The sequence below is a fragment of the Haliaeetus leucocephalus genome, unplaced genomic scaffold (assembly GCF_000737465.1).
Source record: "Haliaeetus leucocephalus isolate CR32 unplaced genomic scaffold, Haliaeetus_leucocephalus-4.0 Scaffold284, whole genome shotgun sequence".
Taxonomy (NCBI): domain Eukaryota; kingdom Metazoa; phylum Chordata; class Aves; order Accipitriformes; family Accipitridae; genus Haliaeetus; species Haliaeetus leucocephalus.
This window is the reverse complement of record NW_010972720.1, coordinates 9,454,851-9,475,586: the sequence shown is the minus strand read 5'-3', so window position 1 is coordinate 9,475,586 and position 20,736 is coordinate 9,454,851. Positions and strand designations below refer to the sequence as shown.

The window sequence follows — 20,736 nt, the reverse complement described above, 5'->3', positions numbered from 1 at the left end:
CATACATTAATCCCTTGTTTTCCAGACATTGAAAGTGCAAGTATTTTGAGGATAACCTATTCTATCCAAGAATCTATAATGTAAGAAATATGTTTATCCTGTTTCCTCCGAGTTTCAACAGTTATGACTAAGCGCATGACAGAAAGGGGTGTTAACTGAACCTTGAAATATGCCTCAATCAACTTTTGTTTGAACCAGAGTATTGTGTTATTATTAAGCATCTTATCCCAGTGTAAGAGTTAGAGTGAGAAGCCAGCATCCATCTTTAACAACCTGTTCCAAGAGACAGCTACATGGACTGTTATATTTATACCTTATTTTTCCATTTAAGCTTGATTAGCACTACTACTCACTTTTTGCAATAAGACCCCTGACTGAAGTTATTTCCTCCCCCAGTGTTATATTTTCTCACAAATGATTAAACTAAAACGAGCAGCCTTTTAACCTCTTCTTTATGAGGGTAAGACAACAGAATACCATCTTTCATGATGGAGCATATGCAGGTTTTTGATGAAGCTTCTTTGGTTGTCATGGCTTCTACAGCCTTCAGTAACTGATTCCACTACACATACTCCATCATAATACAAAGAGAGATGACATAAATCACACTGTTTGTAGTTGCTAATACTTTATAGGTTTATCCAGCAGTTGCCCTAGCTTTTCTGACAACAGTGTTGTGCCACAAGCATAAGTGCAACTTGTTATCCGTAATACACCATACATCCCTTGTAGGGTCACTGAACAACAGGATAAAGCTTTCCAATAAATATTTACATGCTTTATTCCTAAAGCAATAGCTTTATCTTTGGAACTGCCAAAAAGGATATTGGCTTTTGCTTAGCTTATGTAGTTCTAGGGATTACTGTATTGTAACTTGTCATGTCTCTTATTGACTGAAGGTTAAGGATAAGTGAATATCCACTGCATATACACACTGCACTGTAACATACTGCACAGGTATTAGAAGTAGGTCACATTTTCTCCAGGGAGGCCTCGAGAAACAAAGGAAAGAGCACTAACTTTACACATTTTTAGAGGCAGTTTTGCATCTAGTTCAAAATTACATCTCCCAAGAGGCAACATTTTTACATTACATTTACATTAAGACATTACAGTAAGTGGACATGCTCATTCTTACTTGAAGTTAGCAAGTTAAGAAGTATAATAAAACATATTATGCCCAAGAAGTTAATTTTGCCTTAGCTTTAAAGCCAGTGCTGAAGCACTACACCACAGAACTTGTAGAAATTACTTGATCCACTGGAATATTACCCATGAAAAATACAGAATTCACAAAAAGGAGCCTTGTGAATATTTTAACACAAAGGAATGAACAGCTGCAAATACACAAGTCTCTCCAATTTTACAGGCGTACTAACAGAATGTTGTGCCTTGCTTTGTCAAGCAGATTCTGGCTTTGCATCATTGCTATAAATGAAAGGAAAAATGGATAAAGAGCACAAACAGTCAGAGAACAGAGACCAGATCCTAGAAAATCCTGCTATTTTTCCATCCTTGAAGTAATGTGAAAAACAACATTAACAACTGAGCTAGACACTTAATTAATGCCTTAATATTGTAATCAGTTATCAGAGTTCTGCCGCAATAGATTAGTCCCAACTCTTCAGACAGAGCACATGGGCAAGAAATAGAACTGGGGTTGGACCTCCTCACTGAATGAGGCTAAAAACTGTAGAGTTAGCTATGGCCCTGAAAAAAAAAAAAAAGAACAAAAGCTCTAAACTAGCTAAAGTCACTAGAACAAAGCTTCACTATAATATCAAGGCCACTAAAAAAAAAAAAAAACAACAACAACGATAGTGGGCCCCATTCTACATGGTACCAGCTGGCATTATTTCAGTTCATTTCAAAAAAGACCATTTGTTTTTTCTTAAAATGTGAGACTTTGTACTGCAGAACATCCAAGCAGCCACACAATATTTTTATTCTGTAAGAACTATTTGCAACTGTGAAGATGGAAAAATTCTTTCTTAGAAAAGCAAAATACTCCATCAGAAAGCTTTGCATTCATAAATGGGAAATTATACTAATGCTCTGTACATTAGAGCATTAGAAATGTAGAAAAGTTAGAAATGTATTAACTTCAACGTCTAACATCATCCAGTTTTGGAAGCTGACTCAGTACATGAAACAGTTCAGGTTTATTAAGACAAACACTGAAATACAACTATTCAACTGGCAAAAGTATGATGCTAAAGAGCATGTGCTAAAGGATCACTAAATATTACAGCTAATTTGGAGTTTCTAGCTGTGTTTCTATGGCATTGAATATAATACTTCAAGGCTATGTAGCTACATTCTTTATTAGGCTGGAAAAGATGAATCACAAGAAAAACTATATTTAGTAAAAAGGGAAGGGAGCACTAATTACTTTTCTGGATGGAAAAAAGAGAGAAAGTACCATGCTAAATTTAGGGGAAAATAGTGTTATCTATCATAAAAAAATAGAAGAGGAATTTAATTTTCTGTTTCTAGTCCCAAAACACTTTGTTGCTTATGAGTTTCCTCAGCTGAGCTAATAGACATCATGTTGTTAGCTGTATCATCCTCTATACACTCTTATATGACAGTTTACATGTGGACATAAAACGTAGTGTCAGGCTATACCTAAACTAACATTAGTTCAGCCAAGTATCAATAAAAGCAACAAACAGAATTAGCACTTTGTGCAAAGTATTACGCTTGCTGTGTGACAGAAGCCCTGACTCTTAAAGGTATCAAGCAAAGTACTCAGTCACAATTAATATGTAGACATTTGACACCCAAGAGAGTAAAAGGCAAAAGCATTAGACTCATGTTATGACTACAGGAAATTAAAAACATACTGCCACAGTACCAGAGTTACAGGTCAGAACTGATTTACCCAGTAATTCCAGACTCAAATTCATAACATCTGCTTGGCTACAGCACCTCTTTCAGAAAGACATCTGCTATTCACTCAGGGGACATAGGGCTTTCCAGTGATCTTCAGTATCTTTCAAAAGGGGCTTTTCAATGACTAATTAATTACAAGCAGCTTTTAATTCAGCAAATACACACTGATGCTAGGGAAACTAATTTAGACTGCCAACTCTCTTGAAAAGACCTGGAAATTGCTGCAAGTAGAAACATCATCTGAAGACTTTTCTGTCTCCTGGCAGACAGAAACTAGCACCAGGTGTCCTGACTGGCATAAACACCAAAAACAAACCCAACATGAAGTCCTTAAAACTCTGCCAGATTTTGGAACACCATCTGCCACTTAATCAGCTGCGATTCCTCCCTCTACCATACAAGCAGACACACACATCAACATGCTTAGATAATTTCAACTCCTTATTCAAGTGCAGTCTGTGGTGATACAGAGACAGCTCACACCAAAAGGGTATCTATCATGAACCTTCCAGAAAAACCTGTTATTCTGCATGATTATTCTATTTTTTTATTTTTTTTTTAAAGCCACAACACATGAGCTTTAATCATCGCTTACCTCACTGTGGCTAAACAGCAAAAACTACATCCAAATTTCATTGCCATACTTTTTTTTGGTTACAGTTAAAACCTCCTTATGCTTCACTGGAAACAGAGCAAAACAGATAGCACAGACTGCATATTCTAAGAGCTGGGTAGCCAGAAGACAGCAAGTAGAAAAAAAACCAAGACTTTTCTTCATATCCCCTGAAACTGGAATCAGTGACGGTTTATGCAATTACCCGTTGCAAAACTGTTCTCCCAAGAAAAGAACCAATATACTAATATAATGTATAAACCTAATTTAAGTTACACTGCAGAAAATGTAAAAATGCATTCTGAAAACTCACCAGAACCCAAATGAGATAGGCTTTGGTGTCCATTTCTTCCAGGAGTACCTACGATGTTCAGAAGAAAGAAAAAAAAAAAAAAGAAAAAAAAAGAGAGAAACAGAGAGAGACAGAGAGAGAGAATTACACTTCAAGCTAGTAAGGGCCAGTGGGGGTGTCTTGGTTGGGGTTTTTTTTGCCCTTTTTTTTTTTTTTTTTTTAAGCTCCTCAAACTTCACAATTTCAGTTTCTTTCTTGTGATGGCTGATGGCATGTGCAACAACAAGATTTAGCATCATAAGGTTAAACTACTTGGAAAATGCGTAATGAATTCCCAATAAGCCAAACATTTTTTTTTCCCATTACAATTATCATACTTCATTTAAGCCAGGTAGCACCATTTTATTTTACTCATTCATACAGGACCACAGATAATAAAAAACAATTGTCTATACCAGCATCATAGTAAGTTTTTTTCCATCTATATGCTCCATTTATTTTATTTGTATAAAGGAGGTATAAGTTAACAGCACTCTGAAGTGTGCTACCAATCAGATCAGATATAAATGAAAGCACAGAGAAGATTAATCTACCCTTACTGTATTGTTTTAAAGTCACATGAAAACCGACCTAAGAACCTCATTATTTTGAAGGATATTAATTAAATGAAAGTGCTCTTTTGAACTGCTAGGTATAAGTCCAAAAGTCACGTGCAGAAGTTTATAAAAGGTCTGTTGACAACACCTATCAGCTTTCTTCAGCCTTTACAAATAGTGTGTGATCCTATAGCAGGTGTTTCAATAGGAAACAATCTGCTTTGTATGGCTACTGTACTTGTTTCCCTCACCTCAGCCATAAAAATGGAACTTTGCTCCCAAAGTGAAAATTTTTTCTTATAAAGCTTGCCTGAGGATTCATACCTATTCTTTTCATTCACTCTGGTAAAAATGACTAATTTCAATTGAAAGTTAAAGATAAAACAAGCATCTAATACAGAAATGTAATCTGGTCTGGGTTTTGTCTTGCAAGTATATGATCTTATAAGCAGGTGACAGAACATCTTTTAACAGACATTATCAAGTATTCGGAGTCCTCATGGGATGCAAGTTTCAAGCAGATAGTGGACAACGAATGCCCTGATTTTTTCCTCCCAGATTAAACAAATACATAAGGAACACTTTGCAGACTCAGTCTCTAATACCATGAACCACAAGGAAAAAGAGCAGATTGACTATCTCAATTACTCTGAAGTCACAGAGCACAGCTTCTCTCGACAGAGGGATTCAAGAATGTGAGTGAAAAATTGACTTTACCCAACAGCTGATTACCTCTAGCCTCACTGACTTTCCTTGCTGAGTGCAGTGGCCCAGATGATTTTGGTATGCACTGGTTCAGTGAAGCAGACCTGGCCTTGGCTCCTGGAAATAAAAGCTTAGATCAGGTTTAAAAGTAGAACTACGTCAGCAATTAAAGACATGCCTAATATTACATATTTAAAAGTACAAGATGCACAAATCTACTCAAACAAATACAAAAGAGAGACACCCTCTAGAAAACTGAAGCTATATTTAAACTTAGCTTTGCTTTACCAGAACTCATATTGGAAGAAATAAAAAGATACTTTTAATAAAGCTTCTAAGCAGAAGAAAATGTTAACAAAGATTTCACTCTAGGACTAAGATCGAATTACTTAATTCAGCAAATACAACACAGCTACGGAAACATTGGCTGAAAGGGACCTCCAGAGGCCAGCTATCCAGCCTCCCACTCAGAGCAGGGCCACCACCAAGATGAGATCAATTGACCATGCTTTTGTCTAGCTGAGCCTTGCAAACCTCCAGGAAGGGAGGCTCTACGGCCCCACTGGCCAATGCTGCATCTCCCACTCCACAATTTGCAATCATTTCCCATTGCCACATCATCTGGTACTACTGAGAAGAGTTTGGCACCATCACCTTTGTAGCCATCCTTTTCAAGTTACCGCAGACTGTTATAACTCCCCTTACTCTCCTTTTTGCCTGACTACACAAGCTCAACTCCCTCAACCTCTCCTCACAGGTCCTGTGGTCAGAGACCTCAATCATCTTCCTAAGTTTCCAGTTGACCCTTCCAGTTTCAAAACAACCCTCTTGAACTGGGAAGGCCCCAAAACACAACAGAGTAGTCAAAGTGACATAAAGCCGAGGGGGGAATTCCAGCTTCTTCTGGCCACACTGCTCCTGGAAGTGCTGAAGGCACAATTCTAGCACCCAGGTCACTGAAGATGTTGAGCAATGCATCAGCTTGTCAGACAGCCATATAATTTGTGTTTGTTTCCAAGTAATTTACCGTTTGTGGCAAAGTCTGTTTCTTTTCACTGTTTGCCATTTTAAAGCACATCATTCTAGCATGACATTTGGCAGGCATCTCTTCTATTTATTCTCAATTATGTCAGATACCAGCTTAAAACTTAAGCCTAAAGCAGAAGCATAGTATTCAATTAGGTTTATCCAATTACGATAACCAGTTCACCACAAAGATGGTCAGAAGCAAGCTGATTATAACTAGCATTTAGGAGAGAGAGACAGCAAGCTTATTTATCTGTTCTCATTATGTCTTTAATTTTGGCCAGAGAATGAGTTGTCAACTGCTGTTTGTGGCTGGAGTGGAGAAGCACTGTTGGCTGATCGAGAGGTCCTGGCTCGAATAGGAATAGGAACCAGAACAGTGTTTCATACAAAGTCAGAAAGTACATTTAAATTAATGTTTCCTTTAGCACCAGATGATGAACCACAACTGTCTTATCTCCGTTAACAATTAGAGCAAACCTCTGCTTCCACTTCAGCCAGTAAGAATATCAAGAAAAAGCAGCATGAACAGCTGAGCTGTTTCTGGGGCTCTTCCCTTGGAAAGATGGGACAATGTCAGTCACCCAAGACTGACTTACTCCATCTAATAATACCTTCTTTAAAAAAAAAATATCCCCATCCCCCAAGGTCCTTACTGTCCTGAAAGGGGTGAAGATAATGCAAACTGTGCATGAGGATGAGGACAACCATACACTCAAGATAAATCCAGGGTAGGTCTACCCCACAGATCACCAGCAGCCACAGAGTCTGTGCCTGAGCTTTATGACAGAAAAGAACTCTTATTAAAACCGCGTAAACCTCGCACAATGACACATGCCATGTAGCAAAGCGTGTTTAGTCCCTGTGCCATGCAAACCTTAGCCATATCACAGTGTGGATGTCCTCCTCGTTTTCCTGAAATATCCCAGTCAATTATGACAATACAAAGGATGTTTTAGACTTCCTATGAAACCTTATAAAAAACTTGAGACACCACTGATGTAATTTTACTCCCTCGCACTATTTTCCAAGACCACTCTTCAATAAAAACTGCTTCAGGAGGCAGCCACCTGCAAAAGTTAAGGTACTGTAACAGTAATAACTATAGTTCCACTCTATCTACAAACGGACTCATATACCTTTTGGAGTTGACTTCAACGAGTGAAATCTAGGTTTTGGTACAGCTTTCAAAGGGACAGATCCTAAAGTACCATTCTGGCAGTCTGGTTTTGCAGGCCATTCTCCATTCTTGATGATGACTGTGGCACTTGCAGCTGCAACACAGAACAACAAAGAATTTGCTCTAGACAGCGTCTAGTTTGGGGAAAATTAAATCCTAAAACAAGCCTTTTTTACCCGAGGCTAAAGTTAGGAGAAACACACGTTGGAATGAATCATAGAATAAAAATATTATGACCACCTCTGATTTCTTCAGTACAAAGAGACTGATGAACTGTAACAGAACAGCCTATGACTGTTACAAACACTTCTCAGAACCAGACATACAGCTTTGAACTATGTCTAAGAGGGGGATATGTATAGAAGTATATTGGTCAAGATACATAACTGGAAGCCTGATCTTGCTGTACAAAGCAAACGCAGAACATATTTCAAGTTTAAGCCAAGAAAAAGCATCATCAGTACAGAAGGACGTTCTGGTGACAGAATTGACTGTTAAAATAACAAAACCCAAATAAATGTCAGACAAATTCCTCACACAACACCTTCCCTTGTTCTCTCTCGTTTGAGAGCTGAGCGTGCTGTTTCAATAATATGGTGCACGCACCACCAGCAGACTCTACACCCCTTCCACCCTCCTTGTGGGGCACGAAAAAACATGTGAGCCCAACTGCGTTCACCAGCTACCAAACAAGTTTTAAGAAAGGTTCCTGTAGTCTCTGTTCATAACAGCAACCTCCTAAGTGACAGCAGACCTCGGAAGACTCCCCGCCCCACAAGAGCTGATGTCATACAGCAAAATACTCCCTGCAAAAAGAGGCAGACAGACCCAAATTGGGAAAGGCAGGACAATAAGCAACTGCTACCTCATGTCAAAATCAGGTTTCCAACTAACAGGACAGTTGCTACAGAAGACGTTCTGTACCATTTCAAAGGAACTTGAGAGAGGTTTGGACTTATTGTCACAATGAAAGCTTTTCCTTGAAAAAAAAGAAAACCAAAATTTAGGGAAAGCATAGTTTTATTTTTCCAGAAAAAATATGAAAATACTTCTAAAGTAAGTATAGCTTGAGTACACTTTGGTTCAGGTACTGAAAAATTATATATACTGACACATTGAAGAGTAAGAAATTGACATTGCGTTTACCAGAGAAAGGAAAAACTAAGGCGGGGGAATAGTTTGTTACACTGTTGCTTTTTCTCTCTAGTCCTTTAAAGGGAAAAAAACAGGGGATGGAGGGGTGGGGGTGGCAATACCAGATTTGCTTCAGATAAGTGTTTTAATGAGGCAGGTTACCTTTAAAAAAAATGTGAACTACATGTCTAATATCATTCATTAAAAATGGAACATACAGTCTTGAGATTATTTCAGTGTCTTTAAATGCACCAGCTTAAACCATGTAAGTTAACTACTTCAAAAAGATGCTTTTTGGCCACTAATCAATACATTTTCAACCACAGAAAGAGAGACAGAACTGCTTTCCCTTTTAGAAACATATGCAACTGTAGTCTCCCTCTTTGTTTTAAATAAAGTTGGAGCCTCTCTAAAGGCACAAAAGCTAAATATTTGCAAAGAGATCTATACATGAGGAACATTAGTATAACACATCAACAACACAGTTATTTTGCAGGAATCTCACCCTGCTCAACATCAGATTATTCAAATGACTTTGTTTCAGTAAAGCACGAGGCCTGAAGCAGTCCTTAACTTTTTCTGTAAAACACTAAACTACGGATTTCCGCTCAGAGTTCACAGCAAGCAGCTAACAACCGCCTACAAACTGCTACGCTACCTTCTTCTGAATCAGAAGCATGCCATGGAAGTTAACACTTTGGGTAAGCGAGCACACTTCTGCTGCAGGACTAGTTAGGGTACTGTTTTGTCTAATTAGCTCTGGAGTCAGCTAACCAGGCTGTGTGCAGAAAAAAAGGCAAATTTGCAGAGTTTGGTCACTATATGATTCAAAGATGGTTATTCACAGGAGTAGCTACTGCAATCTTGATCAAAGACGGACAGGTATGAAGTGATCTTGCTCCAGCTAAGATCTAAAGGGCTTAAAAACACAACTTATTAAAAGAATTTAAGTATTGACTGTACAGAAATGCACCTCCAGGTCAATTGCTAGGATCAGCTTTTTAACTTCTGAAACACTACTTCTTTTATATGCAATTATTCTAATGCAATTCAAAGTTGGATTCTTGTTCTTAACCTCAGAGTTTAAACATTTCAGTATGTTCAAATGACAGTATCTTCAGCTCAGCACTGAAATTGAGAAGATTTCTCTACTGTTACAAATTCAGGTTTTCGATGCTCAGACTGACAGCTTGCATTCAAAATATGTTTTTATTAATAACAGCATTTCAAACTTCATGATTTCCAAACTTATAAAATAGTAAGTCTTTCTAGAGAGAAGAATCATAAAACTCCAGTGCTCATTAAACAAAAAAAATCCTAATGCTGCCACAGGAAATTACCAATCCAAGGACACCCCCTAACAAAGGGCTGAGCTGACACAGCAGGAGAAATGCTCTCTTTTTACATTTTTTTCTCTGCTAACACAAGGCAAACTCCTTAAGCAAAAAAAGCCAAGCGACTTCGTCAATTTAATACTGTTGACAGGACCGCAATAGATAGTCATAAATTTCATGACATTCACAGCATAAGCCTCCCGTCTTGGTCTTTGTGTGTCCTACCAATCTCATAAAAACATTTTAGGTTTACAAATATTTTTTTCCTGACATTATTTTATAGTAGACTAAATGAAAGAATAAAAAATAAGAACAGCACTACACTTAACATTAGAGTACAAAGTAAATTCATTAGTTCTTTCCAAATTGATTTGAAGTCATAAAAACTTCACTTTACTAACATATAATTCATATGTAACCTAAACTCATTGTACTCACAAAACCTGACCATCAGACATAAATCATTCTCATCAAGTGTAAGAAATTAACTAAAGAAAAATTATCTCGCAGAAAATCCGCAAATCAAAACATTGCATACATTTATCAACCTCCACAAAACAAAAAACAGACTTTAAAATAGAAATTAAAAGGAATACAACCTACTTCTTTTCCCAGTAAAGGTGGCTAACAAAGGAATAATACAAAAGCTGTAAGATCCCACCACCAGCAACGTCAGTAAGGTAATATCATAGTGGCTTCCTGAGTCAGTCGGTGGTGTTAGTGTAGAATTGATGAAAATAATAGGAGAAAAATTAGTTTCTGTGCAACTGCGGAGTCCTCCTGGTATAGTCATTTAAAAAAGATCAAAGCAACCTTAAAGCCAAAAAGACTGCAGCCATATTCAACCTCTCACATTGCTCTTGCTTGCTCTTCGTGAATCGGAGTGGAAAAAATTGTAAGCTTGAAGGCAGTGGACAAAACAGATTAAACCAACTAGCAAATCAGGCTAAATAAGGAGTCATCTGTTTAGATACTTAATCTGAATACGCTTCTTTGTTATGAAGCGATGACCCTTTCCTTTGTTACATGAGGGAGTAAAATGAAGAGAGGACAAAGCTGCTTAGGAATTCCAGATACAGTCCTAAACCTGAACAGCAAAAGTCAACATGGCTGTCACAGCAACCGAACCGACCTGATTACACAGAAACATGCACTGCATATTTTATTACACATACTCTTACTCCTTTGAGGAATATGTTAGGTCGTAGTTTTTTAATGAAGGCACTACAGGGGGGGAAAAAAAGAGCAAGAGAAATTTTAGTTATATATGTATGTATGCATATGCGCATACATAAACTATAGACATATGTTAAATCACAGTTCTCTTTTTCAGTCCATTGAAGACAGATTTAAATGGCATCTGGCACAAAGCAAAGGCCTTTGCCCAGTCTCCAAGATATAACAGATGATGCAATAGTAACAGAATATTTGAATGTACTCATTTGAATATGTATAGCTGGGAATACTAATGTCTGACAGTCAGTTGTGTATTATTTCCTTCATATTTTTGCCCCTAGAATTCCTACAACTGCTGGTACAGACCCTTTGTAGAGTTTCAAATCAAAGTGAGTTCTGTTATTTTTCTTCCTAGTTTTAATCAAGGTAGATTCCGTTCAGGTCATACAGCAATGCTTAGTTACCTTAGAAATTATAGAAGTCTACCTGTGCAAAGTTTTACCTTCTAAAAGCAGTTTCTCTTAACTGCTTTTGATCTCATCTACACATTTTGTCTTAAAACACTGAAAGCAGATATAACCTAGTTCAAAAAGAGCATTTAGTATCAAAAAACTCTAACGAGCTGTTCCAAATATTACGACAGGTAATCCATTCACACCATTCAGACTTATTTCTTATTACACTATATGTAAACACAGGGAAACTTTTGCTCAAGATGACCCACTCATTTTGTACTGTTTCAGAATGGAAGAGGAGCTGTACTGAAACCTCTACTCATCAAACAGAAGTCCAAGGCTCAAAGATCCTTCAGGTTGCATGTCTCAAGAAGGAAAGTTGTAAGTTAAGAAGCAAAAAGAATAAGACCTAGAACTAATAATAAGTAGTACAATGAGAATTAACACAGCCCTTTGTCAGACAGGACTCCCTTTGTGGGGATTTTTTTTTTTTCCAACAAGCAGCTGATGCTATCAGTTAAAACCCTAACCCTGAGGATACTTACAATTACTGCTGAAAAGACTTCGCTCACTCTGAGTGCTGCTGACTGAAGAGATGCTAGGTGTTCTCTCAAGCACTGATCTTTTGACAGGCACTTGGGATTTAGTGAGCAGTTTACCAGAGCTAGCCCAGGAGGCTGGAGAATTTTTCGGAGAGGCATGCTTCTCTCTTGGCAAAGATCCTATACCTGTCAATTGGGGGGAAGGGGGAGGGAGAGAAAAGAACAAAAGGAGCTGGAAAGAAGCTTAAACAATTGCTGCTTCTAAGTATATGCCTACAAGTAAAAAGATTTACACATAAAAAAACCACATATAAAAAGGCTTAATCTACCTCATATTGACATGGTAAAAAATGGTGTAAACACAGAAAAACAGTTCCAAGGATTTAAAGAATCCCATTTTGCATATTGACCTCAGGAACAAATCAAGAGCTTTACAGACTGGCCTTCAAGGCAGACATTTGCACGCACAAGAAGTCTTTCTTGCATTTTCCTACCTCTGTGTATTATGGTTAGCTATACTGGCGATCCCATAAAAATATAACCTCCAGCTCAAAGACAATCCAAGAAAGATTCTTTTGTTTGTTCCCACCCCCAAAATGGAGATTTCCCCACACACCTTTGACAGGGAACTCTAAAAGATAGTATCTTTTCAAGGACAAACACAGCACAAGAGTATCAAATTGTGTTGTACTCACATAATATACTGAAAACTGACTAGTTCTGCAGAACTAGTTAAACAGCACTCCCTCGAACAAAGTTCTTCATGGCTAACTGGTGCAGACACATTTTTTGCATTAATAGCTGTTTTCATTTGAGCTTCTTGAATACAAATGCCCAATAGCTAAGGTAATCAAATAGGAAGTGTATCTATATAGGAGACAGGTGTGCCATCTTCAGATGGGAGCTTACTCTTGTACTACTAACAAAGCAACTACACTTTCTGCAAGAAAATTTGAGTTTAGTTAAATTATGCTTTTTGTTTATTTCTGAAAAGTGCACACCCAGATTAAAACTACAGTGGCCCAAAGGAAGTTATGTATACACAGATTTGTCTTGCCAGCACCGAGTTGACTCCTGTCAGCTTTGACATAAAGATCTTTATACAGTCCTCTGAATAAATATGGAAAAGAGTTTTTTTCATTTTTGTACAAAAACAAGAAGAGAGAGATGGAAGATAGACTTACTTTTTTAATATTTTGTTATTTATTATAACACAAGACATCTTACAAAATATCTTAACTTCTGATGTCACTACCATTTCAAGTCTGACAGACATAATTTATCTTACTTGAACAGATGACTACAGTGTTTCAGATTTGCCTTAGAACAATCAAGTTTCTATTTAAAGGGAATACCCACCCCTTTATTCTCATCACTATAAACCACATTTCAATTTTGCATAAGCTGTGTAAGAGACTGTTGAAATATGACAAAATTAGCTAGTAATTCCACTTTATTCAACATCAGTTTTGCTGCAGGATCTCCACTCAAATACTAACGACCAAGAAACCATCAATTTGCACTAAGGCCAAGAAAGCACGACATTAAGAGGATTACATTAAGATTTAGGCCACAAAACCACTTACACCCAATGTCTGCTTTTCAACAGTAGGTGGTGTGACAGGATTAGATAACTCATCTCAAAACGTCATGTATCAAGTACGCAAAAACAGGAACAGGACTAGTAGAGGAAGGTATGTCCAAGCTATTTCCTTTGGTTCAGATCAACTCAGTAACAAAAGAGAAAACCTACAGACAACATACACTAAGCATGCATTAGGATATTATATAATATTGGTCACTAAATATAATACACAAGCTTCAATGAGTCATTAAACATGCTTTATGTCAGACCTCTTGTTTGTCATTACTATGAAGAACTGTGATTCCACATATGGCTTTATTGTAACCTGGTATTAAATCTCTGAGACAAAATTATCAGTCGTATTTTAGAATTTTTTGTAAGTTACTGCAATGGACGCTTGAATATATCCAAGTCACTGAAGTGCATACAAACTTTGTCATGCTATGAGAATGCCACAAACCACAAGCTCACACTTATGAAAACACCTCCGAAACACAGCACTCCAGACAACATATCTGAAATAATTTGTGTTTGAAAAAAAAAAGTCTGTGACATCTGAACTTCATGCAACAAATCTGACAGCTTTATAAGACTTTCCACGCTGTTTCATTAACAGATCAACATATCAGAAAAGAAATTAATCCAGACAAGTCAGAAATTCCTTTTCTAAATAGCCTCTCAGCAAAACAACGTGCAAAAACCAAACACCCTCCCTCCCCCCCCAAAAACAAACGAAAAAAGGGCTGCCATACAAACACTGCATGTTAAATTTGTATGACTTAGCAAGTTAAAGCTTTACATTTCAAAAGGCAGCTAGATGAACAAATGCAGCTTATCAGCTGCATTTTATTGTTTAAAGATGAGGATAGCATGCTTGATTGCTATTGTGCTGGATTCATCCAGTTCAAAAGGTACGGGAGCAAAACCCTGTTTTCTTCACAATGATTTTCACTCAAGAGGGGTCAAGGCAAGCATGTGAAAACATGCGGTCTCTTCTTGTACAGCATGTTCCGTACATATGATTTGCAGCCAGCCCGACTTCTCTGCACATGCTGAAATGCGGCAGTGCACTAAACCAGCTGTGAGCAAAAACCCATTCTGTGAGCACAGCAAAGTCTAGGATGTCCAGTTTCAGAAGCATGTCAAACGGATGACCTTTGACCTCCTCTTAGTTCTTCTACTCCTCAGCACTTTCCTATAAAGCTTCTATTAAAATAATTACTCAAGCACTCAAATACATTTTTCAAAAGCCCAGCTTGAGGGAGGATTTCTTTTAAGTTATGACACAAGATTATTAAACAAGTACTCATAAGTGTTACTTCAACTAATAACAATGGTTTTACAAAGTATTTTTGTAAGTATCATCCCCTAAGAAAGGAGTCACACAATTAAACGCAAAGGTTTTGAAGGCAGAAACAGGAAGATATGGTATATAAACAAAAGTACTGGAAACAAGCACAAAAGCAGGATATTTAGTGACCCATTATTATAAAGACAACAAGCAATAGCATCAAAGCAACAGGCTTTCATCAGTTGTTTAATCTAGTCACTGAAGTGGAATACTAGAAATATCACATTCCTCTACCGTGAAGTAACGAGTTGGCAATTCCTTAGAAAAAAGTCTCTATGCAACAACCACATTACTTCAAGTACGTTAAAGTATCTCTTGTATTGGAACAGAAACAAGCAAAGAACAAAACTCCTTTTTCAAGAATCTCTGAAGTCAGATTTCTTATCCTTACTCAAATACTCATCCTCTCAAATGAATCTCTCATAGGTGGTTATTGTCCAGAATAAATTAAGGCTTCCCTTCCCTTAAATAACACTGGGAGCCTAAAAAAAAAAAATCAAATTGAGAGAATAAATATACACTAGCAGTGGTGAACTTGGGACTTTGTTGACACCAGGCAGACTGTAAAGTTGAGTATGTATTCACCAGTTCTGATATTCAACATCCACCATTTCAAACCATATCTACACATTTCACATCTACAACTGAGCACAGAGCAATTGGCATTCATGGAGCTATACAACACCTGGAAATTGGGGAAAGGCTTTCCACCACTCAACAGAAACTTAGGGCAGACTAAGTGCAAAAGGAGTCTTTGGAAGGATGCTTTTTATTGTTGTTTTTGTTTAACCCTAAAGCTAACAGTAACGGTTGGTTTGGCCTTTTGCTGCCTTATCTCTTGAGTATGTTTAATTTTGGATTTTTGTCTTATGCTTTTCTGATTTTTTTCCTGCAAGTTTAAAAATCCAGAGGGCTCTATTTTAGAAGTGCTAAACTTCTTAGCTTTTAAAAAAAGACAATTTTAAGCATGATGAAAAAGCCTGATCTAAGCCTATAGTACAAGGCCTTTGTAAAGCAAGGGGAGTAAACCTTCAAGAAAATATGCTATTTTTTGGCATCTCTTGAAAGGAGCAAGTAAATCGTGGAAAGACAAACTGGACTTTGGTATTGTTTCCAGTAGACCGATCTTAACATAGTTTTAAGATCATTTATGGTTACTATTTTGAGCACTGTAAAGCAGTAGCAGTACTAACAGATTTCTGACGGCTGCAAGCTCCCCGGGTTGCCTGATTAGCCATTCAGCAATATTAGTTATAGTATATTATGCTACACATATATCGGTGTTCCTTCAAGGAATAAAGAGTAGTTACAGCACATTTCATAATTCTACCTAAGATGTACAGATAATCTCTTTCTAGTTATCTCTCCCTTTTAAAGTCTCAAATTACTACCAAAATTACCAAAGAAGAGGCAGGACACAGTTCTGTTATGTTGCTAGTAATGCCTCAACTGCGAAAGAAACACGGACAAAGGCAGTGAATGTTAAGTTACTGCTGGATCTTGAAATATTTACATGAGATGGATTTATTTGTTTAGGGGATAACAGCCGATAAGAGAACAGTTTACATATTAAGGCAAGACCCAATTCCCCATCTGATGCAGACTTCCACAGTGTTGTTCCCATTCACCTACAATCCTTATGAAAGTGCTCCTCTTTGGCACAGGTATCAAGGAACCAGCAGCAAGCTAGCGCCAAAAACATAACAAGGCTGTCAGCAGCCATGCGGGTAGGCATTCATGTGTTCTTCCTCTTGCAGCTCAGTATTCTCAGAGTAAAACTGGAGAACTGATCATCAGTGCTACAGATCATTATATTAGCAGTTAACAACAACTAAACCAACCCTTTTCATTCTCTCAAATGCTCTCACTGTCAGAAGAGCAATTGGGGTATTTTCAGTTAGGGGGAGAGAAAGGGAGAGAACAACATTCATGTACGTCTACTGTTAAATTTCACTTTTTCCCCTTCCTATTTGGCCCAGTTTTGAAATGTGGCAGACTTCCTCCCAGTTAAACCCTTCCACGATCAGAGAGACTCCTCCCTTGCCCATATTCCCTCAAGGCTCAACGCCTTGCATGTGATCTCTCCAAGCACCTACAAATAGCCCTTCTCTTGCCCGGCCTCCAGTCCGAACTCTGTCCTGCCCTCCCACCTCCAGTACTGTCTGCCATCAAGTTGCCTGCCAGATTTACTCAATTTTAGGTTTTTCTTTTGTAGACTGAGCTAGAGCAGCCCCATGAGAGACCATGTCCACATAGTCATGCTGTGATCTCCTACGACCCCAGGCAGAGCCAGTCTCCGGACAGCAAGTAGTTTTACATCAGCTTCCCAGGTAAGCTGCGCAGTGGTCGCAAAGCTTGCCCACTCCAGCTTTGCCAGGAGACTGTCGTAAGCTATTTGCATCCTGACTTAAGCAAACAAACCCCAACTGCTAGCTTTAACAGTTATTGGGGAAGTTCTGTCCGTTTAGGAGCAGTGGGCACAAGGAGAAGTCAAATCAACATACTACAAGGAAGGCTGAGACAGAAGAAAACCACCAACCGCATCTAATTGTGCTTTTCATTATTTGTCCAGCTCTTCATACCACGCACCCCTTCATGTTACACACTGAGAGTTTTTTGATAGGTTGCAGCTTTTATACCCACGTTATCTATAAACAAGGACTCCTGTTTCTCTCCTCCTTTACCTCTACCCTGAGAGAATTCAGAATTAACCAGTACAGGTCAAGAGTTATTTGAAGATACACCAGCATGTCCTTGCAAGTAAGTGACTAGGTACCAAGAAATTCCCCTGCAGGGAAATGGTACACACCTCACTCCTAAAGGAGGGTATTCTTATAGATGCATCCACATTTCTGACAGCATTGATATGTTGACTGTTAGTATCAGCCTCTGCAAGTACAATCATGCTTCTTGCTACAGGTATAATACATTAAAACCCTGATGGGCTAGTCACAAATCACCTGTAAAAAGTCTGGGAACATACGTGAAAACTTTAATTCCTTAAGTATGGTTGCTGATGGTGCCGGAAACAAAGCTGACAGGATGAAATGCTCCCTTTTGGGAGCCGGAAGTCAGAATACTGGAAATACCATAGACTTCGGAATAAAGATCATTTAAATTCATCTTCAAATGTTTCTAACCCCACCCTTCTCCGCCTAACCCCCAAAAACTCAGAAGACCACACACAATCATACCAAACCAGAGATAAATCAATCAACTTGCTTTGAAATCATTCATTATAACAGATCCCATACTACCTCACAAACAAAACCCCTTCTGCTTTTACTCATTTCTCATGGTCATTTTGACTTATAAAACTAAATAGGAGAGAGTTTATTCCAAATGGGTGTTTTTATGCTGAACCCTATGTAAGGCTTGTAAAACATGAGCAGTATCTATCCCATGGTGAGAGCTCCTTGTTAATGAAAAGTAAAAAAAGAAAGAGGTGTCAAAGTTATAGCAAGTTTTTCTACTAGTGTATATAGCCAAAGCTAAAAGCAGATTGACTAAGCTGAATTCAGATTACATGATTTTATAGCTCCTTTCTGGCTTCAAATTGTGAATTGACCATTCTGTACCTGAATGACCAACAACTGGGGCAGAGGCTTAGAGGTCAATACTTGGCACAAGGATATATATTGCTCCGGGCAGCTGCCAGCAAACCATTCCTGTTGAAGATGGCCAGGAAGTGAGGGCAAAGTGGAATGAGAAACATTACCAGGGAAGTCCAACTCAAGCAGTCGGAGAAGGGATGACGTGCAAGGCTCCTAAGCCCTCACAACTTACACTGCTTTCTGAGCTCTCACAAACTGAACAGCTTGACAAAAGTCCTTTCAGATACATTGCATATGTCTTCCCCCACTTTATACTGCAAATTAAAAGAAAACTGGTTATGAGATACACAGTCACTATGCAGTGGAGCTCTCTGGGTGAAGATGACCGAAGAGGGATTATAGACAAGCTTTATGTCATACTATAGACTACAGACATTATGCTCCATGGAGACCCATGTATTGGTTTCCTCCCTCCTACACCTCTGAAAGGGAATATGGGAGTTTTAAGTTCACTTTTAACACAAGCTTTAATTACTGTAATGAAGCCCTACATATGCATTAAAGAAAGGGAAAAGGGGACCAAGTAATCTAGACTCATAAGTACAAATAATGATCTTGGACAAGCTAGTGTATGAGGAACCTCCTTTTAGGATCCATAAAAAAAGCTAGCTGTTCTGCGAAACTAAAAACAAAAAGCATAAAAAGACTGGTTGAAACTAAATTTTAAGCATTATTTGTGGACCCTGGTGCATTTCAATTTGTTCATGAGAAAGTATAAGGTTATCCTTACAAGTAACTCTCCACTCCAGCATTTTAAGAAAAGTCCTGACTGTTTCAAGGCCAGAGAACCTGGAAGTTATGTTTGCCTTTTAAAAATATTCTGTTTCTTCTTGACAATCCAACTTTAAGAGAGTCACATGGTAGATAGCAGGAATGATGCAAGCTGACAAGTGATTTGCAGTAACCATGTTTGGTTTAGCTCCTGGTTCAGTGTCAGAACAAACTCAAGGATTGTGGAATGCCTACTGGAACTGAACTGTTTTGGTTCTGCTTCACTAGTATTGTGAAGGGCTATACCAAAAAGTCCTGAATTATCAAGTTTATATATGTTTCCAGCTGTATGAAAACCCACTGAAGCCATTTGGTTTCAATTTTCCATCTGAAAAGCCTTTCTTTGTGCAATAAACAGCAACAACACTCAATAATGAGCAGAGTCTTAATCTGTCATGGCCTGTTCTGGTTTTAACTTCGGAAGCTTCTCCGAATTACACGTTTAAGTGTAAGATCAAGCCAAAATTCAAGCGAAGGGATTCAGCAATTATGAACTAACAAGCAAATCAGTATTTCAAAGTATCACTAAACCTGCTGTGGTCGAATGCAACTTAAAACATAATTCCCCATATGCTATAGGAAATATTTTTCCAGTGCTTCAGTTAGTTGCAGAACACCAGAAAAGTCCTTCAGTATGTTCAACTTTTTATAATGAAAAGGTCTCACTTGTCCAAAATCTTCAAGGAAACACAGAATTCAGGCTGTCGAGCTTCCCCCTACCCAAGCTTTCATTACTCTAGTTAAATGCTATGAAAATACTAGCAAAAGAAAGAAGGAACACCACTGGATTGGACTCATGGAAAAGGTAAGTAAAGCACAGGGCCATAACTCTGCTAATTGGATATCAGTGACTTAAATCAGAGACAAAATGGTACCCAGAATGTCAGAAATAACTGTCAGACAGTGAAAGACATTTTGGTTACGAAGATGATTTACATAGCTTCCCTTAATTTCTAGAAGTCTTTAACAGTAAGTAGACGAATAATATTTTTGATGCTTTCATATCTCCAAATAGTTTCAATTACACAGAACTTGACAGAGCTCTCATAGTTAAGATATGAACAACAACGTGAAGTTTCATATAGTGAGAACCAATTTAAAGCAATGGTGTAATTTTAAGGCAGAAGCGTAGGTGAAGCATTAGCATATCAGAAATCTTACATGCAAGTAAAGCTCCTTTCTTACATACTTCATACTTACAGGTAGGTTTTAGTCAGCAATAAGAGAAAAAAGGCAGTGGTGGGCATTTACATTTTTAGATCTAAAGTAATTTATATCCCTATTTTATGCTGTTCAAACACAAATCAAACAATTTCCTGTGGCTCAAACTGTCACAGTGCTTCCATCCAACTGCATGGGTGGTAACATGCGGTTGCTGGGGCAGGCTGACTGTAGAACTTGGAGTCATGTTCCATGGGACCACCAAAGCTCCTTGGCTTCTCCAGTCCCCTTCCACCCCTCCCTTCA

At 38.1% G+C, this 20,736-nt stretch overlaps 1 protein-coding gene across 2 annotated transcripts in view; it reads right to left on the bottom strand.

The window, feature by feature from the left end:
- MTUS1 (microtubule associated tumor suppressor 1) overlaps nt 1-20,736 on the bottom strand; it is a 92,013-nt gene that overhangs the window by 63,363 nt on the left and 7,914 nt on the right. Inside the window, exons 3-6 of one of the 2 annotated variants that reach the window (XM_010570046.1) lie at nt 11,952-12,134; nt 7,267-7,401; nt 5,129-5,218; nt 3,822-3,869 (exon numbers count right to left, since the gene is read on the bottom strand). In XM_010570046.1, the coding sequence (XP_010568348.1) occupies nt 3,822-3,869; nt 5,129-5,218; nt 7,267-7,401; nt 11,952-12,134 (456 nt within the window). Of the gene's footprint in view, nt 1-3,821; nt 3,870-5,128; nt 5,219-7,266; nt 7,402-10,378; nt 10,569-11,951; nt 12,135-20,736 lie in introns of those variants that run through there. The other variant, XM_010570048.1, reaches the window with a different exon arrangement.